Raw genomic sequence first — 27,500 nt, forward strand, 5'->3', positions numbered from 1 at the left:
AAACAAACAAACAAACAAAACAACAAAGATGCATGGTCCTTGATACCTCCTGGATACAAACATCTACCAACAGTCAGAAGAGGGACAGTCAGTTCACCAAGTCCATGATTTCTCTGTCTGTCTGTCTGTCTGTCTCTCTTTGTGTCTGTCTGCTTCTCTTTGTCTGTCTGTCTCTCTGCTATATCTCATATATTTACACATTTTTTCTGCTTTAACCTCAAACTCTCCAGTCTGTGTGAACTTTCTGGGATAAACACCACAGTTTTCAAAGGAAAGTAAGAGAGAGAGACAGAGAGACTGAGTGTTGAAGGAGTGTGTTATAGAGGAGACTAATGACAAGACATGGCGACCTCGCCTCTGTGAACTTTTTCACCCACACACAACCACATTCCCACCCACACACACAAACACACACACACACAGTGTTAGGCACATGCACACATTAACACTACACACACAGACACTTCATTCTTGGGTCACTGTGCCCTTGACGCATGCTTAAACAGTGTTGCATAGTTCCCTCATTCTCTGGTGTTCTCACGGAAACCAAACCATAAAGAGTCAAAGATCATCACACTTGCATGAGCTTGCACACGCACACTCACGCACACAGCAGCAGCACACTCACGCACATGGCAACACAGGTGTCATAATAGCTTCGGCTTCTGATTACATAGAGTTAACTCAAAGGTTTGAAGGATTCTCTACTGTCTGCAGTTATTTGAGTTGTTCTAACTTAACTGGTTTGAGTATTACACACTGAATAGCTCACGACAAACAGCCCAGGAGAAGTCACATGACGTAAAAGAATTCATGTATTTTGGGCTGTTTGAGTAAGTTTAGCTCTGTGGTGTTTTACAGTGCTCAGTGTAGAAGCTCTTTTGTTCCACACGACTGCTGGCAAGAAAACCTGAATTACGGTCAAAATCTACAACAGCAATGTGACACTCAATACGGTGCCCAGTTAAACATACAATAGAGTCACACACACACACACACACACACACACACACACACACACACACACACACACACACACACACACCTCATGGACGCAGTACACCAAACAGTACAACACCCCCCCCCCCCCCAAGCTGGCAATAGTACACAGCACCAAACACACACATACACACACACACACACACACACACACACACACACACACACACACACACACACACACACACACACACACACACACACACCTCATGGACGCAGTACACCAAACAGTACAACACCCCCCCCAAGCTGGCAATAGTACACAGCACCAAACACACACATACACACACACACACACACACACACACACACACACACACACACACACACACACACACACACACACACAGAGCACCAAACCCACTGTGTGTATGGGGAGGGACACATCTCAAGTTGACCATATAATAGCTACTTATGAGATGATGAAGAGCTGATTGTAATTAGAGCACTGAAGCAGGAAGCAAAAGGACTGTGATGGGTTCTCACTCTGGAGGACTCAGTGGGTCTGCATGGTCTCACTCGGACACACATCCACACCAAATCACCCTGGCTGTCCTAAAGGAGGCTGTGTCATGGCCAGAGTAAAAGCAGCACCCACGTAGGCAACTGATTGCCTTTCATGATATGCACTGTGAGGTGATCTATTTGACCTGAGTGTGTGTTTAAAAATAAGGTTGGTGCTTGTGATAGACACTGTGATAGTGAGTGGCATGTGTGTGTCTTACTACACTGAGTCAAAATTTGCATGAGCCTGTTGAGTGAGTGCATGAATGTGTGTGTGTGTGTGTGTGTGTGTGTGTGTATAAGTGTGAGTACATATGCTTGTGTGAGACCCATTTATCCCAATGTGTGTATGTCTGAGTTAGACAATCAGTCTGTGCAAATGTCCCTAACATCATGTCACAGAGACCATGTGTGTGTGTGTGTGTGTGTGTGTGTGTGTGTGTGTGTGTGTGTGTGTGTGTGTGTGTGTGTTTGTCTGTGTGCGCGCATGCACAAATGACCGCACGAGTCAGAAACAGGTCGTGCAAGTTCACACAGTCATCACTGCACTTCCCTGTCTAAGGACAGGCTGCAAAAGGCTGAAGGATGAACACACCTCATATAATTTTAACCACACACACATTTTCCCCTGTGATCATATGAATGCCTTTCTCACACCCCAACACACAATCCTTCCTCTCAACAGTAACTGTTCAATCTTCACTTTCTCACACTCCACACTTTCTATCAACTAGGTTAGATGTTATTACTATAGTTATAGGTTAACTATTATTAATATTACCACTGTTAGAAAACTTGAGATTTTTGGTAAAACTGAAATTACGGGTATTATTGACTCATAATTCAGAAGTTAAACACCCCTAAAATGGCATAAAAATGTACTTACAGAAATTTAAGTCTGACTTGTTCATTGTCAGGATTGCAATAAAGTCTTTCCAGTTGTTCCTGCGAGTCGTCCGCTATGCTCTGCCAGACGTGTGTGTGGGCTCGCCGGATCTGCCAGTGGTACGGTAGAACTGTGTGGTGCTGGGCACAGTCGCTCCCGTAGACACAGACGCCCTGGAGAAAATCCACACAGATCGACACCGCGTCGCCTTGATGCGTGTGGTACTGCAGCTGAGTCAAGAGTTCAAACACCAGGTCCAAAGAGGCTTCTTCGCTTTTATCCTGAAAGATCTCGCTTTTCGCCGAGCCCTCTTTGATCGCGAGGCAATTGGCACCCTGCAACGACTCGGAGGTGTAGATGTCGTGGAGCTTCTCCCCCTCGCACGGCGACACCACCACGGGGGGCGCCGCCACGTCGCGTGTCTGGGGCTGGAAGACACGCTCGTTAGTGTCTACTGTCACCCGCTGGATATCCGGCACCGTCCGCTCCGGGTCCACCAGCTCGGCTGACGGTTCGGTTATGTCGGCGTCCGCGTCCTCCGCTATCAGGTCCGGTTCGGCGCCAGCGTCCTTCAGGCACGCCGGGCTCATCCGCGGCGGTTTCTCCACGGCGGCGGCGCATATATTCCGCCGAACCCGGGTCTGATTCCGCGGGACAAATACTCCGTCTCCGGCCACGAGATCATCCGAACTTAGTAACGTAGTCAAAAGAGGATCCTCCAACGTCCGTAAGCATTTTGTGTCCAGTTTCCTCTGTGCGTGTCTCTTTTTAAAACAGGGTTTCACTAAAGGGATCTTGTCCATCTGTTGCTCGGCGAACTCGCCGCTGCTCACGGTCAGACTCAGTGCGGGTTCCGCTACAACTGGATCGGTGGCGTCTTCTGCTTCCTGCATCATGTACAAACTTTCCTCCCGGACCGCCGCGGTCACTTCTATTTGAGAAAAGAAAACGTGAGGTTAAAAAAAACGACAACTCATAATGATCAGACTTCGCACCCTATTAGTCATGGAGCCGTCATATGGTTTCAGTACATCGTCCTTCACCACTTGACAGGTCAGGTGAGTAATCAATACCATCACTTGGGCGGGTTTTTGTTGCATTTGCATCTGTGAAACCTATCGTTTCTGGAGAACAGACAGCAGTTGAGAGGAGAGGTGGCACTAGCGAAACAGAAAGCTTATCTTTAAACAGCCCCCAACAACGGCTAAAAAAAGGTACAAAGAAACAAACCCCCGTTGTCTCGTGAGCTAAACGTGTCCGTCTCTAACCGAGGGTGCGCTATTAAGATACAATCATGGTCAAACATAACAACACGTTCTCCGAGGGCGAGTCTATTTTGATGGTTTGATCCAGATACACGGGCTTTAAGCGGAGCCTACGTGCCAGCTGCAGACCGCCGCTCGCGCAACTTCGCACGTAGCGCCTCCGTTAACGGAGCGCGAGGACGCCCGGGCACTGCGGCGCCCACACAAAGGCGCGCGCCACTCCAGTCGTTCTACAAACGGGTTCATCAAGCAAACGAAACATTTACCTTCTTATTTAATAACAAACAGCCCCACCACAACGTCCCAGTGGAGGACAAACACCGTATCCAAACAACCACCTTCCACGGAGCTCCGCAACGGACTAGTTTGGCGCTACCTATTCCTCTAAAGACACACGGTTCCCAAATCATACCTGGACAAACTGTCCCCCCCCCGCCGCCACTGTCCCCCCCTAAGCGCTGTGGTCCAAGCCGCCGTCCTGTCCCACCATCGGCCCGTCAGCTCTGAGTCCACCGGTCACGGAACAGGGCAGTGCGTGACAAAGCGCTCGTCCACAGCCCCGAGGCTTCCCCGTCTGCTGTTGTCGGCTCGCAGCTGTTGCAGACTAGCGAGTGTGCTCAAGCTCGCGCATCCGCTCACGAAGCTCGCGACTCCGCTCCAGAGAGGGCGGGGCTTCGCGTGCACTGGGAGCAGTGAGAAAAAAAAAACAGGAAGTAGACCGACGTTGATAGTGTGCGGGTACAAGTTCGCTTACCCTACTAGTTTGCAGTTAAAACCAATAGATGTTTTAATAAAATAACATTATGTGGTTGTTCATCTTTGTACCAATTACTCATAATCAATATATAAACCATGTAATGTTACATGCGAAAAATAACCTGAGAGGCAAGTTTCCATGACTACTTAAGCGCTGTGTGCTGGCGTGTGACACCTGGTAACCGAAATGGGACGAAAGGTTATCCGTGGATCTAATGAAGAGATTCGTGCACACAGGACGCGTGCAAAGACTGTTTTACGTGCTAACGATGTTTACGCCATATGACACGCTACAAGGCCACTGTACCCACAACACGCACCACTATTATTGTGTCAGGGGCGCGCACACATATGCACAAAGAGTGTGTAATCAATGTTAAGTAAACGGAAGGCTGGATAGTTGTTACATCAGTGAATTTGTGTTTAACTAGACGTCTAACGATGAATCGTTTATAACCTTAATATAGTTATAATAATATAACTATAATACGGTATAGTAATGTTAGTAATATAGTTTTAAAATAGTCCTTAAATTGAGTTCGAGTCGAATAAATAAGACGACGTCAGGTGAGCGTTTAAGTCCTTTAGGCAACGCCTCTGTGGATGTCAAATTTTCTCCCTCCACCGCACCACGTAGGCTAACCATATTTTCTCGTGCATGGACATGCCAGTGCGTGTCCTCCGTCAAACCGGAATCTGTAATGAAATGAAGTGACGTCTGTGCATTCCCATGACTACATAAGCCCTAAGCACGAATCAGGATCGACTCTAAAGAACACAGTGAACCTCTGAGTTTCTTTATACAATATAAAAATCATATTGTTAGAATACCACATTTTATTATCAACAACAGCTACAAAAAGATGAAGATTACCAACATAATACACTGGTGTGGTCCCTTAAGTCATACAACACAAAAATAATCTACAGGAAGCTGAGTGGTAATTAACTGGAGAACAGCGATGCTCTGGGATCATGTGCAAGTTTTGGTTAGGTTCTGTGTGCTGAAATGTTTAATGTTTCTTTCTAGCAGGAGGTCATATGTGGCATTGACACCTGCCTTGATTTATTATCAAGCTTAACTTGTTATTAACTTAATCAACTCAAGCTGAGTTCCTCTAACCAAACATGTGAGGGTCTGTGTGTAAGCCAGGCTCTCTGGAACTCTCTAATGCTCCCTGTGGCTCTCTGGGTTGGAGGGGGTATGAAAAGACACAGAAGCTTAAGGCTCTGGTGCTGCTCCATTGTTTGGGCTGGGGGGGGGCAGCATAAAGAAGCTCCTGTTGTGCTGTTGCCCAAAGAAGACAGGAAGAAGAGAACAAAACCTTGTTCTTCAGCTCTTTCACCCCCTGCCCCATTCCCCCAGCTCGTCTGCACATGGCCAGATCGTCTGGCAGGCACTTGCAAGGCTCTGATCAAAGCCACGGATCCTCCGCACAGCCCTCCTCTCACGGCCACCAAAGACGTGGGGAAAACGAAGGTCAAAGGTCAGCCAAAACATTTTGAAAGCCAAAGTCATCTCTCTCCTTGACACTCCCCCTCCCACCCCCCAGAATCCCCAGCACTCCCCACTCACCCACCCCCACGACCCCATGAGTGCTTCAGGTCTACCTCCCATGCAGCACTGTGTCTCATACAGACAGCCATGTGACTCATTCCACTCTTCTTCTCTGTCATTGTGAAGACAAAAGACACCGGTCCATCGGGGTTTCCTCGCAGGGAAACCGGTAGCACGGCAACCCTGACGGGTTCAGGGAAAAGGGCAGATGATGAACAAGGAAAGGAAAGGAGCCAGACAGATCCATGTGTCAGCTGGGGCTCCATTAAGGTCAGCCTGCCTTGTGCAACTCTGGACATCAGCTGCCATGAAAACTGATTTGGGATCAGTCCTATGGTGTGTTGCGGCACCAAAGGAGGGCGGATGGAAGCAAGCCAACACGTGGCGTTTAGTGGCTGCGGAGAGAGCTGGAATTTTAATGACCCCATAGAAAAGCCACCTGGCAGGTTGCTGTCTCCAAAATGCCACACATGCCTGCGATTCAGGCGCTAGGAGTGGGAAAAAAAGTCACTTCCTGTCAGTTCTGGCTCTTCAAAACATCACCTGAGTTCACAGTCAGAATGACGAGAACAAAGTGGTGTTTTTTACATTCTTTTTGAACCACGAAGCACAGCTGCTTTGCATATACGTTATATATCTCAGTGACCAATGCAGAAAACATGATGTCAATGAGATTTGGCACCATACATTAGCCAGAGTGACGCCTGGTAAAGCTGTGATGATGAAGGAGCCTCTCTCAGAGAAACACTTCCCCCTTTGCTGTATGATAAAAGCTATTTTATTTATATGGTAAAGTATCACACCTGTGCAAAATGGAAAGTTTAATCAGTTAAAAGTTTATGTTCTTTAAATAAAACAGAAAACATATGGTCCACAAGGCATTCATCGAAAGTGCCAGAGTGTATTGTCACACTCAGGACTGACAAAGCCATATTACTGTAGACTTAATTTCTCAGTTACTCCATCACACCACATCGACTGTCCATTGTCCATTGCTTGGTTTCTCTTGCATTCATAGGCCTCTTTCCTTTCTGCCGGTGGCACGGGGAAACGAGAGTCCTTTTCGTTTCTCCGTGTTTAGGACAGCTGAGAAAAGCACGTTCCCCTGAGGATCCCGCCTCAGTCATCTCTCAGGAATGCTTCTTTTACGCCACAGCTGATTGGGAAACTCAGGGTAGACACACACTAACATACACACACACACACATGCAGATATGCTCATGAGAGGGAGCGTGGCTTTCTCTCGGATAACGCAGGTGCAGGGCCTGTTTGCCCAGGCAAAGTCAACAGCATGACTGCAAAAAGCTGCTGCCTCATGTCACGTGTCTCATGTCACGTGACTGTAACGTGTTCCACTGAAAGTCCCCCCCCCCCCCCCCAACAGCACTCCTCCCAGCATATAAGGAGAAGCATGACTATGAGTAGAATGACTCGAACACTCACCCCTAACCCCTCCCCGCACGCCAGATAAGGTTGTGTGCTTGTGTTTACCTGCCCCAAGCTAAAGGCGGCTGGTGTCTACGAAGCCCTCCCCCACCCCACTCTGACAGGAAGACGTGCGAGCAGCTGTCTATCTGCGACCATTCCCGTAAGCTCACTCACTCACACACGCACACAAACAGACATTCTATCAAACTCTCATTGGTTTAATCTCTCATTCCAGCCTCCAGACACAAGAACAGGAAGAGATTTGTGGAGAGGCAGGGTAACATTACAGCTAAGATGAACAGATAGATAGATAGATAGATAGATAGATAGATAGATAGATAGATAGATAGATAGATAGATAGATAGATAGATAGATAGATAGATAGATAGATAGATAGATAGATGCAGGAAGGAAACACAGAACAGTGTGGTAACAGGAAGGGAGGAGGATGTGTTTTGGGGATTTACCTTTTAATTAATCCAATAATGGACATAACTGGTGATTGTCACAACAAACAATGTGTTTCTATGTCAAACGTTTGCAGTTACTCATTTTACAGTTAATGTTCTATTTGTATATGTGTCATGGAGGTGAAGGAATGCCCCTATGTGTTTCATGATTTACAATAAAGTTTTATGCAGGGCTTAAGGAGATAACATTTAATCTACTCTGAAAGGGGTGGGCCTTCAACAATAGCCGCCAGTCAAAGGTCATTGTGTTGTCATAGTTGCAAACAAGATTTTTTGTTACTGCCTACTATATACAAGCACTATATATGCCTACTATATATCGCCTACTATATACAAGCATACAGTGTCAGGATAAACTCATTTATCAGGGCACTTATTAGTTTATACTAGTTTATAGGCCTACTAATATATATATATATATATATATATATATATATATATATATATATATATATATATATATATATATATATATATATATATATATATATATATATATTACATTTATTACACTCATTTAGTTTATATAATTTAGTTTATATATATTTTTAAAAACTGAAAAAGTGCTTGGCTACTGGGCCTCCATTCGATGACTAGGTAATCCGAAACGGTAGGCCTATGTGTCATAGGCAGTTTTATCCACGCCTTCTGTCGTCTGACATAAGCAAAAATAATTAGTCCAGGGCAAGAACCACGCGCTTCACTGCCTGTAGAGACACCGTAGGTCTTGGCTCAGATTGTGTCATCGCTGGTTTGTTCTGAATGGTAAAGAAACAATTTTAAACATCAGGGACTGCACTCACTATGCTGTATTCCCTCAACGTGCCGTACCTGCAAGTAATCCAAAAGAGCAAACAATTCCGCCCTCTACTGGGTGTTTAATAGCAAGGCGGAAAGCTGTGTTGGGCCGACGGTAGAGTGTGTTGTGCATAGTGTACTATTCCATTCAGCAAATCTTATATTCGATGAACATAGATTAATTAGCAGCCTACGTAGCACGTGGTTTTTAATCATTTTGCTCATACTTTATTATAGGTCATTGCAACAGTTTGTAAACTGAGAATGAAATCTTGCAGGACAACCCAGTGTCCATAAACATTTTGCCTTACCCTTCGAGTATGAAAAGGAAATTCTGTTCCTTTTGGGGTGAAAATATTATGAAAAAGCTGCCACAGCTAAACGATAATGAAAATGTCGCACAGCCACGCATATGGCGGAAGACACGCGTCCCCACCAGATAGCAACGTACTGATCGATGTGATCCTGCATGAGTGTAGCCTGGTTTTTAAATGACAGCGGATTGTACGTGGGATGCGGCATATGGTCCTTTCAGCCAACCTGTCAAGGTACAAGGTCAAAATCATCATTAATAATGAGAGCGCTAACTTGAGCTTTTTGGTGGCGTGCGAGAACCCGCGGTTAAATGTTTATGCGACCCAAGCCCACTTCCTTTATACATTCATCTCCTCTCACGCATCTGGGAAGCCGCGGCACACACGCGCTCCCTTTCTCTGCGCTGTTGGCAGGACGCGGCGTCCCCCAGCTGTCTTCAACCCCCCCAGCTGTCCTCAACCCCCCCAGCTGCCCCCCCCCACCTGTCCACGCCGCAGCGCCTCGTTTAAGCTTTTCACGCCAATGTCCGTGCATCTGCAGTTCGGAGACAAAACCAGCAGGATATGCTGTGGGAGGCTGGCAAACCTTTCACATCCCATTAACGTTCCATTAACGGGACTCCCCTGCCTATGTCTCTCCATAACCGGCCTTGCACACACGCGAACGCTGACCAAACCGTACACTAGGATACTACACAGATAGGACACAGCCTACACGCACGCATGGAAACTCTCTGCCCTTGTTGACACAGTGCAACACGCGCGCGCTGCTTTCTGTTCGCTTCAATCCCACGCAATTAATTGCGCACGCGATGTGACAAAAAAGTTCAGGCCGTTGCAAAAGTACCTTAGTTATAAACATTTTCCTTTCTCGTTTATATTTGAATCTGTGTGGAAACCTTCAAATCGATATATTCAAATCGCGAATAAATGCGTTATTGCAGAGCTGTACCTCGCGCTGTGTCAGCGTTTAAGGCCCTGATCGTCTTCCCTTTCCCTAGAACACTTCCTCGTGAATAGCCTACACCGAGAACACGGTTAGATTACCACGTCTTCTCCTATGACACACGTCCCGCCCAGCCCGCGCGCCGCAGGTATACAGTGAGATATAGATCACTTCTGCTGCTGACACGGAAACACGGACACAAGGCTATCAAAGGAGCTGGGCATCTCACTGCTCTCTCAGACGCAAATAGAAAACGTGACTCACTGGTCATTGTCTCTTCCCACAATGGCACATTCAGCGAAGGTTCAAAACAGGCACGAGAAACGTGGGCATAACGTCTGAGCTAACACGTCCCGTGTGGGTAACATCAAGAGCTTTGCTGTAAACCAGGCATGAAATGTATCCATGTTTAAAAAAAATAGCTCGCTATGAAAAATGAAACATCTTTTGAAGCCTTCTATTTTGTTGCGTTCTCACTGGGTACATTTTGGCGTGCTGTATGTATTTTGTGTTTAAGCACTGATCTGTGGTGTCTTGGACGTGCACTATTATTTACCAATTGTTATATGCGACACGAGGGTTTGGTCACAGGACAATGCTTCGTTTGTGAGATACAGCACGAAGTTTTGTACTCAGCCGAGGCGGGCTGTTGATGACATCGTAGGAGTTATGAGATCCCCTCACAGTTTGCAGACGTATGCATGGCGCCTCCTTAGGGAAGCCCCTGTATCGTTATGTTATTGCCCCCTCTGATTCTGACACACACACACACACACACACACACACACACACACACACACACACACACACACACACACACACACACACACACAGAGTCACAGGTGGGCCCTGAGTTTTTTAAAGCTTCTCTATTTTCTGTTTCCCACTGAGTTGTTTTCGTCTTTCAGGAGGTCACGTCAAGATTGTTTTTCCGTCCCCTACGTTCCTTACACACACACACACACACACACACACACACACACACACACACACACACACACACACGCACACACACACACACACACACACACACACACACACACACACACACACACACACACAGATGACACTACTGCAAAACACAGTGACCTTTCAGAGGGACACAGGCGAATATGCCTTCATCCGTGGCTGAAATGTCAACATCTTGTGTTTGTATTCGCTCACTTTTTTAGTGATTCCGTTTTGATGAGGGCCCGGGTGGGTCTCATTCCTTTCCATGTGCAATGTGCATGTGAAACTCCCTTCTACTGAAATGGGAAATACCATTAACTTCTACACCCCTGTTGCAGACAAGAGTTGTCATGCAACCTAATTAGACTAATTGGTGCTTTAAATGACCAATGAGACAATATTTTAGTTATTGTAGTTGACTCTCTCCCATTTCCTGCTGTGGCAGGGCCGAGCTGAAGAAATCCTCTGCACGTGTACCTGTGTTCACTCAATCTTTTGTCTTGTGGGTTGCTTGGTGTGCTGCCCAAAGCTTGTTGAATATGCCATAAATAATTCTAATTCCCTTATAATGAGTGCTGATAACATGTACCTGTAAATGTTTGTTGTGTTTGGACTGCTTGCTAGGTTTGTAGGGTATGTTCAGTTTAATGACAGGTTTGTAATGTGGAGCACTTGATTGTTACATTAATTAATATTACTTCATAATATATATTATATTTTATAGAGGACTCCCATAAAACTGACAGTATCAAGATTATGGAGTAAGACCAAATTAACACAGCAGGTGGTTTGGCACTTAAAAGTAATAACCTCTAGTAATAATCTCATTTTGGTATTAAAAACTAATCTTGTCAATAATCTCTTCTTGTTTCACTAGCCTGTATTTAAAATGAAGTGTCTAAAAGAAACCATACCATTTGATCTGAGGGTGGTTTCAAAAGCCTACCATGGAGATCAGCACATGACGTCTCCTGAGTGGCATGCGTTCACGCTCTCCTAACTGCAGTTAATGATGGATAAATGATCGCCAGCTCCTCCCCACGCTCTCTCTCCCTCTTTCTCTCTCCCTCTCTCTCTCTCTCTTTCATGTTAGAGATGAGATCGTGTGAAGCATGCTGTGCTGGTCTTCCTTCCTCCTCACTTCAAAGTGTGTGTGTTTGTGTGAATGTTGTGGGGCTGGGGGTTCAATGGAGGCTCAGATAACATTTCTGAAAATAAAGTCAGTCTGCTGGGTGCGATCACACTGACACACTCATGCCCACGCCAACACATTCCCCCACACTACATTCAGATATTTTTCAGAGACACACACACACATCTGCGTGCGTGAATGCAGGCTGGTGTCAGCGTGGCCGACGTGTGCATGTCTATGAGGTGGGAGATGATGCATGAGGATCTTGCAGTGTTCCTCAGGCCTCTGAGCACACGGGGCTGGTGGCGTGAGGATGAGGAGCAGAGAGGATAAAGGTCCTGCTCTGCTCGGGTAGGTATTATTATAGGTATGCTCAATAGAGCAGAAACCCACACACTAAGTTAAACGATTCCTAACCAAGAAAAAAAAACGTCTGAAAGGAGACAACAGAAATGATTCAACCAAATACATGATCCACACAGCAATTTGTAAGTAATATTATTCAGCCTAACACTTATTAATAGTAGTCTTAGCTATACCAATGAAATGATCTTATCCTATTGGTAAGTCATACTGACATGTACCCGGCCTGACGCACGACATTCCTTAAATATCACACCTTTCTTCTCCTTTTCCTTTAGACACGTTTAGCCGCTGTGGAGCTGTAACAGTTCCTGCCAGTTCCTCTAGGCTTACTCATTGTTTCTGGCTTTTAACTGTTTTGTCACAGTGTTTCCAACCCCCACCACACCCAACACCACCCTACCCCAACCACCCACTCACTCATACAAGTTCTCCATCACAAAAGGGTGCTTTTTAATCACTGCACCTCCTTGGCCTACGACGACAGGTCTGTCCAAGAGATGGAAAAACATTTTTTTGAACACAAACATTTTTGGACACAGCCATTGTGACGAACTGTACGTCTGTTGCATTCACACTGTTAGTCATATAAAATTACCACAAGAGCCCCAATATCAGTGCCAATTAATCAAACAACTTGATTGGTTGGCCAATCAAAGCACTCCTTCAGCCACTATGGAGAACAGCATGTCGCCAAGCAGAGCTCCACCTGTTCTTCTGTTTTGGTAGCCCGTGTGATGGAACAGGATGGAATGCTTCCACGAAGCATGCTTCAGAGAACAAGCTGGAACATCTGTTTGGCAGCAGGGGAGGCCCACGTGGCTCCAGTCACCTGACACTGAACTTGTCCTTTACCTGGTTGGCTCGTCTGAGGCCCCGTCCACATCACCTTATCCCTGCCGGGCTGTCCGCCTCTGCCTGGCTCCAGTGATCACACCCCCTCAGTGAATGCACTCGTCCTCCTGATACTGTTTAATCACGGAGGGTGCTTCCTGCCCATTTCACACAGGTCACTGGAGGAATCTCTGAGGGGGAGAGAGAAAGAGAGAAAGAGTAAAATAGGGAAAAAGAGAAAGGGAGATAAAGAAAGGGAGTCAGAGCAAGAGAGAGAGAAATGAAGAGAACAAAGAAATAGAGAGACAGGCAGATAGAGACAAAGGCTGAGAGAGGGGGAGAGAGATCGTGCAGTGTAACATGTTGTGTTGCTTATAGAGCAGTCTGTTCTGTATAAAAATGGCCATCCATCTGTAAACCTTGCCTCGTGTTACCATGACGTCGAAGCTGGAGAAGCCTGACCCCTCTGAGCTTGTCTTTTTTGCCCTGAGGTGCTTAACTTTTGCCAACCCTTTGCTCAAGCCCCCCTCCCCTCCCCCCACCTTCAGAAGATGGAGGGAGGACACACATTGTCCTCGCATTGTCTTGGCAGGCCTCTTGGCAAGGGGCACATGCTTCGCTTTGAGTTTTTAGTCCTTGACTGTTTAAATCCTTGAGCTAATGGGACGTCCGAGCACGCAAGCTGCTCTGTGGCTTTGACTTCCTGCACAGGTGAGGCGGGAAAAGGAAGCCTGTCTGGGAGATGTCAGGAAGTGCTCCCTCTCAGGGCTGACGTGCAACGACACAATGGCACGTCAATGTCAGTGACCTAACTGCTAAGCCACAGAATTCACTCTAGTTTTTTTTTTTTTTTTTTTAACAAGATATTCACCTAAAGGTGAAACGAGTCATGGCTGCTCATTGTACTCGTCAGGAATCCCGTAAAGAGGTCTCTTGAAATATGTGCTATTGTTTCCTAGACCATTGTCAAATAAAACTTGAACGTACAGTACACTCACGAATATAATATGGACAAGAGGCTCGTTTGCCCTCCGAGACAGCAGGTGGCGCTGAGTCTCTGCTCCGGCGGGTCGAGCGCGGCGCTTCGGCGTTTGTGCTGACGCGACATCCGCGTCTCGTTCGTCCAGACGACATACGTGTCAGTCCGCGGCGGCCGAGCAGAGTGAACCAGCGAGCGATGGCACCGAAAGGCGGCAACAAGCAACAGTCCGAAGAAGATCTCCTTCTCCAGGACTTCAGCAGGAACCTGTCTGCTAAATCCACCGCGCTGTTCTACGGCAATGCCCTCATCGTCTCCGCAATTCCCATATGTAAGTGGTTAGCATAGGCGGCTAGCTTCGGTTAGCTTGGGCTCGTCTGTGTAATGTGTGTTCTGTTGCTAGGACTGGCAAATGTTTTGGGTGATTGTTTTCTTTATTCATTCATGCTCTGTAATATTAGTAATCTAAGCAAAGGTGTAGCCAAGTTGGACAGCTGCTAGTGCGCCAGCGGTTATATTCGAGTTTAGGGGACTTAATGGAGTTACAAATGTCCAGTATTGTGATGATGAAAGTAAAATCGTGTTACTTGCTTCGCTGCATTTCATATTTGACTCTGTATTCCACGTTTACTTGTGTTTACTTGCGGATTTTACACCGTGTGCTAGCATGTGTAAAATCCGTATGCACAAACCACACAGTCCTCTCCGTTGAGATGTGCTTGTGTTTTTCACAGGGCTCTTCTGGAGGATCTGGCACATGGACCTGGTCCAGTCGGCGGTTCTGTACGCCGTAATGACTCTGGTCAGCACGTACCTGGTGGCATTTGCTTACAAAAACGTGAAATTCGTTCTGAAGCACAAGTAAGTTCACAAACACTTAAGCAGGGGTTCATGTTTTTTTTTTCCTTTGATATATTCAAAATTTCAAAGTGACATTTGGAATGTGTTTCCTTATAAGAATTATAGTCTAGGTTTTTACCTCTTGTAAGATGGGCTGGGGAGAGAGGTGACTGTGCGTCTTAATCATGTGCTGGCAGAGTTGCTCAGAAACGCGAAGATGCTGTTTCCAAGGAGGTGACTCGCAAACTTTCCGAGGCTGACAACCGCAAAATGTCCCGGAAGGAAAAGGATGAGAGGTAAACCCACCAGACACAGCAAAACAAGCTCTTGGTTGATCTAACCATAGCCCACTTTCAACACTGTATATTTAGAATCGGTTTACAATTCGTGTTGTAGGTGATGCGTTGAAAATTATTTTATCTGGAATCTTTTTAATTAAGTTTTTGAATTGGAGCTGAGAGTATCTGCTGTGATCTTCAGTTTTTTCTCTCCCTCCAAACAGGATCTTGTGGAAGAAGAACGAGGTGGCAGATTATGAGGCGACGACGTTCTCCATCTTCTACAACAACACGCTCTTCCTCGTCCTGGTCCTCATCGCTTCATTCTTCCTGCTGAAGAACTTCAACCCCACAGTGTAAGGGGCACAATCTCTGGTCTCCCTGCCTGCCATACACACTTTGGCATGCTGTCTGTCTCTGTTGTGCAGCTCAGTATAGTCAAAAGACTAAAAGAAGGGACAGAGAGAAAGAGAAGTAGAGTCTTTAATCCTGCTGCTACTTTTATTGTACTGAAATGGTCCGGCTTTGCTGTATCAATAGAAAGTTGCACAGATTTCTTTTATAGGCACCAGAAGCACAAAAGTTCCATCCTCATATTCTTATTTAGATTAATAATTGAAAACTTTATTTTTCCTCAACAGGAACTACATTCTGTCCATCAGCGCCTCCTCTGGTCTCATTGCTCTGTTGTCTACGGGCTCCAAGTGAGGGTGTCAGAGGGAGGGAGGAAGACGGGTATGAACAAATGAGATGGGGGTGGGGCCTTGGAGGGAAGGGGGTGGGACCTGGGAGGGTAGGGGGTGTTGCCTGGGTGGTTTTCAGAGGAGGATGAGACATGGATTGGACTGGAGGAAACCATATCATTTCATCTGTGGACTTTCATGGAATTTCGACCAGTCAAACCTGCTGCCCGGTTCGTTTTATACCAATAAAAGACAGTTAATCAAGAATTAATGGAGATGTTGTTCCTGCATTCATGCTTCTATGGGACACAAGGAAAGTCAAACACACAGCACATTCCACTGCCATGTTTTTATTTCAAGCATATAATCTAGATTCGTGTAGTGTATTCATGTAGAGTATATACAGAGGTCATTGCTTTCATATAGGGAGAAAGATGCATGTGAACAGAAACCCTGAAGCATACCGCTACTCTGCACCAAACAGCAGTGGAAAACTTTACAAAACACAGATATCCACCTTGAGAATTCAGTTTTTTCAAGTGCTGTAATCTGCACCCTCAGTGTCTTCCCCACTTGTATACTTTTCATATAGACACATGGAAGAATGTGTAGTTCCTAATGGTTCACAAGCAGGTTCGTATCAAGGCACTCGGTCTGTTGGTGAGCCGCAGATGCACTCGAATGTCCCCACACTATAGGATCACCATCATGGACAGTTCTGCTGAGTCACAAAACATTTGCACTGCAAAATCACTGGACTCGCACCAATGTTCTGATACCACATAACCAGTCTGTGACTTGCAAATAAGAGAAGAGTGTCATATGTGAATGAATATTGAGTGGTGAAGATGGTGGAATGAAGGGTGAGCATCTGTCTCTGTTCAGTGACTTCAAAAGCCGCATCGCTCTGTAGAATATGGCCTCCCAACTGTTCAGATCTCTGTCGTGTACTGTGTTAATCATTCTAATTTTCCATATTTAGTTTTATATCAGATTAATGGGATCAGATTGAATTCACTTGTGATTAGATCAGATGTTTCTGAATATGTTGAGTTTAAGTGTTTCTAATTAAACTAAATCATTAAGTGAGATTGATCATCATTAGTGATGATCACACCACAGAGAGAAATGTCAACGCAGCCAGATCTCGTTAGAGGAAGCACGCTTAACCAGAGATGGAAAAGAAGGGGGCAGACTACATACACACACACACGCACAATATACACATACAGTATATGTACAGCAATGAGTGCTGTTTTGTTCAGATGCAATGTTTATATGAACATGTTATAATGCTGTTTATTTAGAATATAATCATATAGGCTGAAGTCGGTTTTGCATATATATATTTATATATTTACATGGTGTCTCAGCTGAAAACGTCCAGGTAAGCGACTAAAACCTTTTGCTTTTCCTATGTTTCTGAGCTTATAAGCCAGACTTTGCCCTTTTCTGCCAAAAGCGAAGTATGGTCATAGAAACTATACTGTTTCTTTAATCAGTAATGCAATCAGTAACACAGTCTCTCTCTACACAAGCAAGGGACAGAGATAACATCTAGGGATGCACAGAACTGAACACCTTGTTCCAAAGAACTGGTGCACTTTTCAAGTTTATTAAATCAAGGCTGCAGTTATCCTGTTTAAACAGCAGAGGGCCCCACGCCTCCAGTCCCTACAGCGATTCTTCAGGTGTCCATCAACTGTAATAGCTCACAGCTCACCAAGATGGTGGTAGTTGTTGGAGTGATTGTAGCTATCGGCTACATGAGTGCATGCAGCTACGTTGGTGCTTACAAAGCCGTGGTTGGAGTTGGAGACTGTCGTGGTGGTGACAGCGAGCCTGCATGGGAATCGGAGGGGGAGGAAGTAGGAGGACCACAACCAGGCTGGGTTCTCCCAGGCTCCTGTAGAAGGCTAAACCAGGAGGAGGAGGAAGAGTGGCATGTTGGGACTAGCGCTGGACGCAGGACCCTGTAGCTCTATGAGCGGTAGTCCCTCTTGGTGTTGGGCCTGTTAGCGAGGATGTGGTCGATCTCAGACACCACATGGGAGGTCATCTTGGGAAGGACCTAAGTGAGCAAAATCCGAGAGATTATATAAAATGTGGGATATCCTGGATTATAGTAAGATAAAAGGAGGTGTTCAGTGGGATATCCTGAAATTAATTTGTGCCTAACGGATAATAAATGTTAACTATGCAGTTCATTGCAGTGCAGAATTCTGACAATTTTTGCAGTACATTTCAAATGCACTTCATTTGTTTTGTCCTTGCTAATGATATAACTTGTAAGTAGGAACGTGTTTGAGTGCACGTGTTTTAGTATGTTTACACCAACCTGGATGGCTCCCAAATTTTCTGTTAGCTGTTCTGGGTTAGAGGTTCCTAAAAGAACAGAACTCACACCTTCATTCCTCAAACACCAGGCTACACACACACACACACACACACACACACACACACACACACACACACACACACACACACACACATTTTGTGAGCTACAATGTAGAAGAAAAACATGGGACAATGCAACGGTATTCGGAGACTGGTCTACACTAAGGTCTATTTCAGAGACCTCAAGCCTGCTGTTCTGCATATTAACACTAGAGGGTGCAGTAGAACTGAAAATACCATACCCATCCCTTACGGCTGCAGAGTGAACAAAACACTCTGCTGGGTGTGCTTTAGTGGGGGACACTCACCCACAGCCAGCTGGGGCAGGGTGCAGCCCAGCTTCTCTGAGATGTGAGACAGCTCCTTCAGCTTGGCCTGCTGCTTCCTACCATCCTCACTGAGGATCTTATCCTTCAGCCACTGGTATGACTGCCACAGAACGAGAGAGAGAGAAACAAATATAGTTGATTCTCACCACTTAAAAAGAGTATGAAACTGGCTTTCAGTGAATGCATGTACCTTCATTGAGGCCCTAGATGATTCTGGGATGCCATTTTCATACTTTCCAGTGATGACACCACAGGCTAGAGGAGACCAGGTCATGGCACCTACACCTACACACACACACACACACACACACACACACACACACACACACACACACACACACACACACAGAGCAGAAATGTGAGACTTGACAAGAGGCACATGCGACACACGAGACAGGGATGTCTGAGCCACTGTCAATCAGTAGTCACAACACTAATTCATCACAATGCCATAAAGAGAGGAAATACAGGAAGGAAAATGAAAGAGAGAGAGAGAGAGAGAGAGAGAGAGAGAGAGAGAGAGAGAGAGAGAGAGAGAGAGGGAGGGATGGAAAAGCGATATAGAATGCCATCAATCAACAGTTTACAGGGCTGAGGACAGAAGGCTGAATTCATTTCCAGGTTCGACACTAGGAAGATGGAGTGTGCTGTATTTCACAGATTGAGGTGGGCAAGGGGGTGAGGCCTGATGATTGACACCTGCCTATCTTGTGGTACAGCTCAGGCAGCTGCACCTCCACTTTCTCCCTCTGAAAGAGATGATACTCAGCCTGCTCACACACGGGGGAGATGAGGTTAAACTGTCTCGCCACAGAGTACGCTTCCTACAGACGGAGAGGGAAGGAGAGAGGGAGAGAGAGAGGGAGGGAGGAAGAGAGAGAGGGAAGGAGAGAAGGAGAGAGCATAAAAGCTGATGTGTGACAATTACTTAAAAAAATATAATAATAAAGCTGATAATTAATAATCATATATTACTTAACAATAAATCATAATCTATATAGAAATCCTACATGGCTAAGATGTTTTAGCTTGTTACACACATACTCTTGGCTTTTCTGTTCAGAAAATAAGCACAAATAACAGCTTCATTTAAGCGATTGCCTGTTAGGAGGTCCATGTGGGTGGACGCATGTAGGAGGGGCTGCATGTGGCGTGATACCATAACCCCTGGCAGGGTGATCACTGTAGCACAAATTACAGGTCATTACTGCATTCGCCTTGCTGGACTGTAGCAAGTGCAAATCCGAGCGCCGTTTATTAACCCATGAATTAATGATGCCGGCTAAATGACAGCGTGGCACGGCAGGGTAACTCTCAGCAGGCCTGTCGTTAGTGCAGGCAGCGTTAGCCACGCCCTGATGAAAAGTACAGCTTGAATAACAACAGTGAATGACAGGGCTGTGGTCTTGGGCTCCTCCCTTATCAAATAGCTTGTTGCTATAACTACGTGTTGTTCTCCTCTCCTCCTCCACTCAGAGAACTGGGGCGTTCGGCTGACTCGGGAGCTGTCTTGTTCCGGACTTCCTGAATCTCGTTCCAACGTTCCGGAATCTCACTCTGCCGTTCCGGAAGCTCATTCCAGCATTTCGAAATCTCATTCTGGCGTTCCCTGGTGTTTTCGTAGGGTGGTTTCTGCTCACCGTGATCTCCATGGCCGTCCAGCGTGATGTGCCCCAGTACATAGCCATTCCCTGGTTGATGACGTAGGTCATCGCCCTCACGATCTCTGGAGAGGGATAGAAAAGTTGAAACATACTTTATGTAGAATTATAGACGTGGACGCGTCTCCGGAATTCCGAGCCCTTGTGCCCTGACATGAAGACTTGTCTGACTGTCCTCTGCTGCTTACTGATCCCTGCCCCAGTCATCTGTTGCCAACATGACAATGATTACCTCCGTGGAAAACGATCACAAATAGATGGGAAATCGAACCACGGCTCAACGGCAAGCAGAAAAGGCATAAAGGTAGAAAACGGAACAGCACGGAACACGAGTCCCATTGTATTTCCCAAGAAAGACAAAAAACGTCATGGAAACCTTGCGTTTATATTTCCAGAGGGGCTCAATGAATTTCAATGGAGTTCTGCTATTTGTTTTGTAACATTTTAAAGCTGTTTCTGTAAGTTAAACCTCAGCCTGTCTGGCAGGTTGTGCGCAGTCACACTAATGTGAGTGTAGCAGTTCCCCAGCGCCTGTAACCACAGCGTCATACAGAGGTCAGGGGAGGGGCTGTTGTGCAGAGAACAGAACTCAAAATGCAGTCAGGGTTTATGGGCCAGCGTTCAGGGCATCAGGAATGAGGGGACCAGGCAGAGGATTGAGAGAGTCCTGCTGCAGCCATGACAGTGAGATGAGCTCGGGTATACGTGTCTCACACACATGCAGCCAGGACACACTCTCCACTCCAGGGCAATCAGTGTAGCACAGAAAGTCCAGGACAGGGTCCTGTCTACATTTTCCAAAGAGAGAGAGAGAGAGAGAGAGAGAGAGAGAGGGACATGGAGTGCATTAGAGTTTACCCACTACTCTTCAATAATTACATCAACAAATTTGCTACAGTCCTTGAATATTTAGAAGTCATATTCCTTCTCCAGATGATCTCTCCTGCTTCCTGCTACTGCAGCACATGCACTCCTACATCATTTAAACCTTCATGAAGAATATTATCATAATTGGGCGTTAGACTTTATCATCAATATTTTAATATAATTTGTAATTATTTGTAATAATAACCTGGCTTGTGCAGTAATCCTGTGAATGCACTGGTAGAAAATGCAGGCATAGAACGAGCAGGAAAGGAGCCTCCCACTGACGGGACTACCGAACAGACTTAAACAAAAACTTTACAGATCAATAACAACAAGTAAGGAAAGGCCATGGAACCTCTGAGTGAATAACAACGAACAGAAAGAACATGTGTGTGAAAATATTCATTTATGTAAAAATATTCAATTTTATAATTAAACCCAGATTTCAATAAGGCTGCTACTCTATACAGGACACAAATCAGTTTACTTTGGAATTTTGTTAATCTACTTATACACATATATTGTAATACAGCAAATCTGGCATGCAGAGCAGAACTGGGTGAATTTTCTCTCTCTATAATAATTCATTTGCACTTATCCTAGCAATCCTCAGCCTGCTGTCACCACACGGCGTATCTGTGCCTGCATACACCCACAAATACACCCCTGCAGATCCTTCAAAGAATACAACACAACATACGTCGTTCCACTCACTCAAACCTGTCACTCAGTACGATGAATGTTGCATATGAAAATGAAGATATGTTTTTTAGGAGAGACATTTGAACTGAATATGGTAAATTATTAGCACAATGTTTCTCTTACTGCCACACCCTCTAAAGTAACCAATCAAATATCACCTTACAGTAAACCAGTCATGTGCATATATTTATGTGTGCATGTGTGTGTATAATCACATACACCAATCAGTCACAATATTAGAACCTCTGACAGGTGAAGGGAATAACATTGTGTGAGTGAATAATTGGTGAATAAATCGTGTTAGAGCACCACCTGTTGGGGTGGAGTCTATTAAGCACCAAGTCCACAGTCAGTTCTTGAATTTGGAAGCAGGAAAAAGCTACAAGCGTTCACGTGAGACATTCAAGTGGGGCGTTCACGTGGGGCGTTCACGGGGCAGTACCTTCCAAAAGTGTTCCAAGGAAGGACAACCAGTGATCAAGCTGTAGGCTCAGGGGACAGGTTCTCTGATTGGCTAGCTGGACTGCTCAGATGCCACAAAGGAGCTACTACAGCAGCAGCTGTTACAAAGGTCACTGCTGGCTGTGATGGATGGGTGTCAGAACCCAGAGTGCATCGTGGCGTGCTGCCTGGCCGAACAGGACAAATAGTTCAAGGTGGTGTCTTGGTCTCTCAGTCCAGTCCAGCATCTGTGGCAAAACAAGTTCGATCCACAGACGCCCCGTGCCACCACATACACGATATGAAGGACCTGCTGCTAACGTCTTGGTCCCAGATTCTACAGGGCATCTTCAGAGGTTTGTGTATCTGCGATATGCGGATATTATATGCATTTTATTTCTTTTTCTTTTTCCCAGCACTGTCATTTATCACTATTAATATTCAACATTGTTAATTATAATTGCAATAAAGCTATGTGAATGACAGATAGCTGCTGAGGTAAGAACCTGCCACTAGCTGCAGATCTCAGTGAGCTGTGAAAAGCAACCTAGCATCTCAAGCATGTTAGCAACAGCGTTCACTAACATGTCACTAACACACTCTAATGATGAGGAACAGTGTGATGGTAATGACCGGTTGACACAAGTGAAACATTAATGAGCCAACTAAGATCAAGGGCCTCGTTAAGCTCATTCAAACTCCACTCAGATCAGACTCATTAGAGATCATGCATATTAGATCACGTATATTAGGGAATTAGTCAGAGTCTAGTCACAAGGACAAATCTCGATGCCTATGAAATAACTAAACCAAGATCTGAATTGTAAATCTCAGCGGACAACTTTCGGAAAGTAATCTAATTGAATGAAATGACTTTTATTGCACTGATTTTGGATTCGATTAAGTCCTGTAATCTGTGCATGATTGAGGTTGAATGCAACCCAGACTCCCAAAACCTAATCAGAAGAATCACGGGCTTGTTGACTCAATGTTGCTCATCTCAATTGTTGAGGATAATGCATGAACTTATACAATAAAACTGAGTGACCTCTGAATGCCCTCCACAGCAGAAGGAGTGAAGGAGTGAAGGACAGAAGGAGAGAAAGAGTGAAGGAGAGAAGGAGTGGAGTGGATGGAAGAGGAGAAGTGAGTGGAGAAGAGGAGTCAGGGCAGCCGGCAGAGGTGTAATAATGACTGAACAGAGAAGAAGAGAGAGACGCACTGACTATTACTCCATCTCTAAAAAAACACAGAAGCTTCCTTCCAAAAATGACTTCTCACACTCTGAGAGAGGAGAGGAGATATCTTCATGGCCTGCAGGGCGGCGCTGTACTGCACCAGCACTGGAGGACACGCCTTCCACAGCCTGCAGTGCATTCAGCAACCTACATCCTACTGCGCGGTTGGCCCGGCTGTATGTGCGAACTGGTGTGTGTGTGTGTGTGTGTGTGTGTGTGTGTGTGTGTGTGTGTGTGTGTGTGTGTGTTATAAAATAAAAAACGATGTAAAGAGAAACAAGTGAGTTATCAGGTAAAGTGCATGGGGAGGGAGAGAGAGAGAGAGAGAAAGATAGAGGGAGCAATATCATGTCAGTTTATTTGAATAAGCATTCTGAAGGGTAGAGTGAGTTGGTTGAGAAAGCTCTGTAAAATCCACCCCCTCCTCTCTGCCTGTTTCACCTGAGGTATACAACCCAGATCTCATTACAGGCCTCACCAAAACTGATCCGTCACAACCATCATCTCACTCATCATCTCGCTCCCCCCATCGCTCTGTCCATCTATCATCCTGTGACTTGGACAAATGGAACGACTCAGGGCTGGTGCATCTGTGGTTCTCTGTGGCCATGACGGTGTAACCTCGCGGTCCTGGCTGGCTCTAGAAGTAGCGGAGGGGTCACGCCATTTCGACAACTGCACTCCGGGGACTGGCTTTTACAAAATGACCGAGTTACCATGACTACCCCATTCACCACAAGTGCCTCAGGGTCTTAAGAACTGGAATGGTTTGCACGTCTACGTTAGAAGCTGATGCGTCGTCTCACTTCTTGCGCTAACGCAGCAGGACGTTAAGCAAGCAACAAAAAAGATGCAAGACAAAATCTGCAAAACACACATTTAATGACACGACCATGCCCCCAGCACAGCCCATCACTGCAGGGCCACACTCCCAGCACAGCTCATCACTGCAGGACCACACCCCCAGCACAGCTCATCACTGCAGGACAACGCCCCCAGCATGGCCCATCACTGCTAGACCACGCCCCTACTCCCATAAGGATGAGCTATCATGCTGCCCGGTCTATGGGACGAGAGTGATGTGTTCATATGTTTGTGTGTGTTCACATTTGTTTATTGTACTTTTGTTCTGACCTTGGAAGAGTATGTTATGCTCCTATCCAGTTCACATGCTTCTGTGTGTTTGAATGGCTTTTTTGCATGGGTATGGGTGTGTATGCTTGTGGTAAAATAACACTCCGGGCCTCTCAGTCATTTCCATGCCTACAGCAAAGCACTGACGTCACAAACACACCAACTCTAATCCCTGCAAATTCATGTGTGTGTGTGTGTGTGTGTGTGTGTGTGTGTGTGTGTGTGTGTGTGTGTGAAGAAAAACCTTCACAAAAGCTTTTGTGAGTTATTCTTTAAATATTTGAATTGATCTGTGCTCCGTCTGTGTTTGGGTCTCGTCAGAAAACGGTTAAAAAATGGCTACTATAAGTCATCATGAGATAAAGCCCTCCGGTCTCCTCACCCTCCATTGGTGTGTTGCTGTCTGGACGGTTGGCGAAGACCACGTCCACGTATTCCAGCTGTAGCCTCTGGAGGGAGCCCTTGAGACCTGTAAAGAAGTGAAGGTTTTTGCTGAGTGAACTAAGCTAGTTAGCAGTATCTACTTAGCACTGCCTAAATGTAGAGAATGACTTCCTTTGTGCGTGATAACAGTTCCCACCATTAACATTTTAATGTTTTGTGAGAGATTGTGAACATGAACGTTGATGGGAAAGGAGAGAGCTTTATTCTAAAAAGCTAATGTGGCTAACCAGCGCCATAAGTCAGGGACCCAACCTGCAGAACGGTATTAGCATCATCATCCATTTCACTTATTTACTTGCTGACATTTTCCCTGGGGAAACACTTTTGTGCTGCTGAGTTTGCTCCGAGGACACAGCAGTGCTTCTCAGAGTGGGCTGCTCTGCTAAGCTACAAAGCTGAATGAGCTGCTATTCTGCCATTTGTGGTAGGGACTCGCTGGGAATCCTTTCGGTCCCTGGTCATTAGCCCTGACTGCTGACCTCCCCGAAGAGTTGGCGCTTGGCTGGAACGATCATGTGTAACTGCTGTCTCCAGGTGACCTTCTGTGGTCCTTCCCGACTCTCCGCGGGGCATAAAGGCCCAGTGTGCAAGTAATAGCACAGTGTCATTCTGATCTCTGGGTGTAATGGGGATCATTAGGGACTTTGTCCTCTGCTTGCTGCTGTCCAGATCGGTCCATGCTGAGATGTGTCAATGCACCAGCGCCAGGAACCAATTTAGCTAGGCTTTTCTCTTTCTGGTAATTTTTACATGGGAGCTACATCTTTGGAGCACATGTGGCCATTTAGAGAAACAAATGAAGACACGTGAATCTGTCCACAGGTCACTGATCATGGCTTACACTGTTCTGACACAGAAGGCTATTTGTCCAGTACTCTGTATGCTAAGGCTGCTTGTCTGGGCATGGTAATAAGGATGTCGCCAGATACACAATGCAATGTGTGTGTGTGTGTGCATGTGCTAATGTGTTTAGTGCATACCCTGAGGTCTCCACAGACATCACCCAGATGAATAGAAAATAGAAAGAAAGGGGAAGAAAAGAGGAGATGAAGAGAGAAAGTGATGACATGGAAGATGCTCCAGGAATGGAGCATCCCCCAGCACAGCTCATCACTGCTGGGCCACGCCCCCAGCACAGCCCATCACTGCAGGGCCACACCCCCAGCACAGCTCATTACTGCAGGACCACGCCCCCAGCATGGCCCATCACTGCTAGACCACGCCCCTACTCCCATAAGGATGAGCGATCATGCTGCCCAGTCTATAGGACGAGAGTGATGTGTTCATGTGTGTTTGTGTGTGTTCACATTTGTTTTTTGTACTTTTATTCTGACCTTGGAAGAATATGTTATGCTCCTATCCAGTTCGCATGCTTCTATGTGAATGGTTTGAATGGTATTTTGCAAGGGTATGGGTGTGTATGCATGTGGGCTCATGCGTGTGTGTTAGCATGTGTGTGGTAAAATTACACTCTGGGCCTCTAAGTCATTTCCATGCCTACAGCAAAGCACTGAACTCATAAACACACCAACTCTAATCCCTGCAAATTTGTGTGTGTGTGTGTGTGTGTGTGTGTGTGTGTGTGTGTCTGTGTAGAAAAACCTTCACCTTCTATTATGTGTTTCCTAGAAAGGCCCCTCTCAGTCTCAGCTCTGTGGAAACAACACACACACATATGAACACAACAAGCCTGAAACAATTTAATTTAAGTCACTGAACTTAAAACACATTCAGCATCTGCACCCATATCCCATTTGTCTGTCAGATTATTGGCCTGCTTATCCACATATCTGTATGCAATACATGTATATTTATATTTATATTCTTTGCTTGCACAGCTGATGTGCAACCTTTGTCCGAAACATCCTGTTTCTCTGGGAACTTTGTGTACGTGACTACAAATTTTAATATGTATCTATCCATCCATCTGTATGTGTGTATCTGCATGTCTGTCTGTTCACCTATATGTTCTCTGTCTGTTCATGTGTGTCTATATGTGTGTCTGTTTGTCTGTCCATCAGACTGTCTGTCTGTTCATCAGTCTGTCTGTCTGTTCATCCCTCATGCTGAAGATCACTGGTTTATTTCCCGGGTTCATAAGCCTGTACTGTGGCAGCATACAAATACAACCTCTGCTACTCAGCAGAGGATTCTGAAGGAAATTAAGGAAAAAATCCCTTCGCCTTAACCTTATCATCACGCCCAGCTGAGCGCCTCTATACGGAGTTAGCGGGGGACTATCTTCAGCCTTCTATACTAACAGATATAGAATGCAGAGTCATCACAGGGGGCAGGTTTTGGG

The 27,500-nt window shown here is 45.7% G+C and overlaps 3 protein-coding genes and 2 long non-coding RNA genes across 9 annotated transcripts in view; 3 read left to right on the forward strand and 2 right to left on the reverse strand.

The window, feature by feature from the left end:
- The window catches only part of tiparp (TCDD-inducible poly(ADP-ribose) polymerase), a 17,187-nt gene extending 13,902 nt beyond the window's left edge, over positions 1-3,285 (reverse strand). Inside the window, exon 1 of the mRNA XM_076994722.1 lies at positions 2,390-3,285. Coding sequence (XP_076850837.1) covers positions 2,390-3,285 — 896 coding nt within the window. The remainder of the gene's footprint in view (positions 1-2,389) is intronic.
- Positions 3,286-3,308: 23 nt separating this feature from the next.
- Positions 3,309-7,419, forward strand: LOC143500703 (uncharacterized). The gene is made up of 3 exons (XR_013126839.1): positions 3,309-3,447; positions 5,777-5,897; positions 6,095-7,419. It is a non-coding gene; the product is annotated as an uncharacterized LOC143500703 (long non-coding RNA).
- A 6,886-nt stretch (positions 7,420-14,305) lies between these two features.
- Positions 14,306-16,870, forward strand: ssr3 (signal sequence receptor, gamma). The gene is made up of 5 exons (XM_076994729.1): positions 14,306-14,515; positions 14,919-15,045; positions 15,222-15,320; positions 15,527-15,658; positions 15,944-16,870. Exons 1-5 carry the CDS (start codon positions 14,383-14,385, stop codon positions 16,008-16,010), a joined length of 558 nt encoding a protein of 185 aa, XP_076850844.1. The 5' UTR covers positions 14,306-14,382; the 3' UTR covers positions 16,011-16,870.
- Positions 16,871-17,464: 594 nt separating this feature from the next.
- The window catches only part of kcnab1a (potassium voltage-gated channel subfamily A regulatory beta subunit 1a), a 102,416-nt gene continuing 92,380 nt past the window's right edge, over positions 17,465-27,500 (reverse strand). For all 5 annotated transcript variants that reach the window (XM_076994727.1, XM_076994724.1, XM_076994725.1 and 2 more), the window contains 8 exons: positions 26,807-26,850; positions 25,137-25,223; positions 20,352-20,437; positions 19,415-19,535; positions 18,902-18,996; positions 18,691-18,811; positions 18,324-18,412; positions 17,465-18,056 (listed from right to left, as the gene is read on the reverse strand). In XM_076994727.1, coding sequence (XP_076850842.1) covers positions 17,967-18,056; positions 18,324-18,412; positions 18,691-18,811; positions 18,902-18,996; positions 19,415-19,535; positions 20,352-20,437; positions 25,137-25,223; positions 26,807-26,850 — 733 coding nt within the window. In that variant the 3' untranslated portion in view covers positions 17,465-17,966. The remainder of the gene's footprint in view (positions 18,057-18,323; positions 18,413-18,690; positions 18,812-18,901; positions 18,997-19,414; positions 19,536-20,351; positions 20,438-25,136; positions 25,224-26,806; positions 26,851-27,500) is intronic.
- Positions 22,044-23,638, forward strand: LOC143500786 (uncharacterized). Its single transcript, XR_013126840.1, has 2 exons — positions 22,044-22,738; positions 23,450-23,638. It is a non-coding gene; the product is annotated as an uncharacterized LOC143500786 (long non-coding RNA).

The sequence above is a fragment of the Brachyhypopomus gauderio genome, chromosome 2, assembly GCF_052324685.1.
Source record: "Brachyhypopomus gauderio isolate BG-103 chromosome 2, BGAUD_0.2, whole genome shotgun sequence".
In the NCBI taxonomy this organism is placed as follows: Eukaryota; Metazoa; Chordata; class Actinopteri; order Gymnotiformes; family Hypopomidae; genus Brachyhypopomus; species Brachyhypopomus gauderio.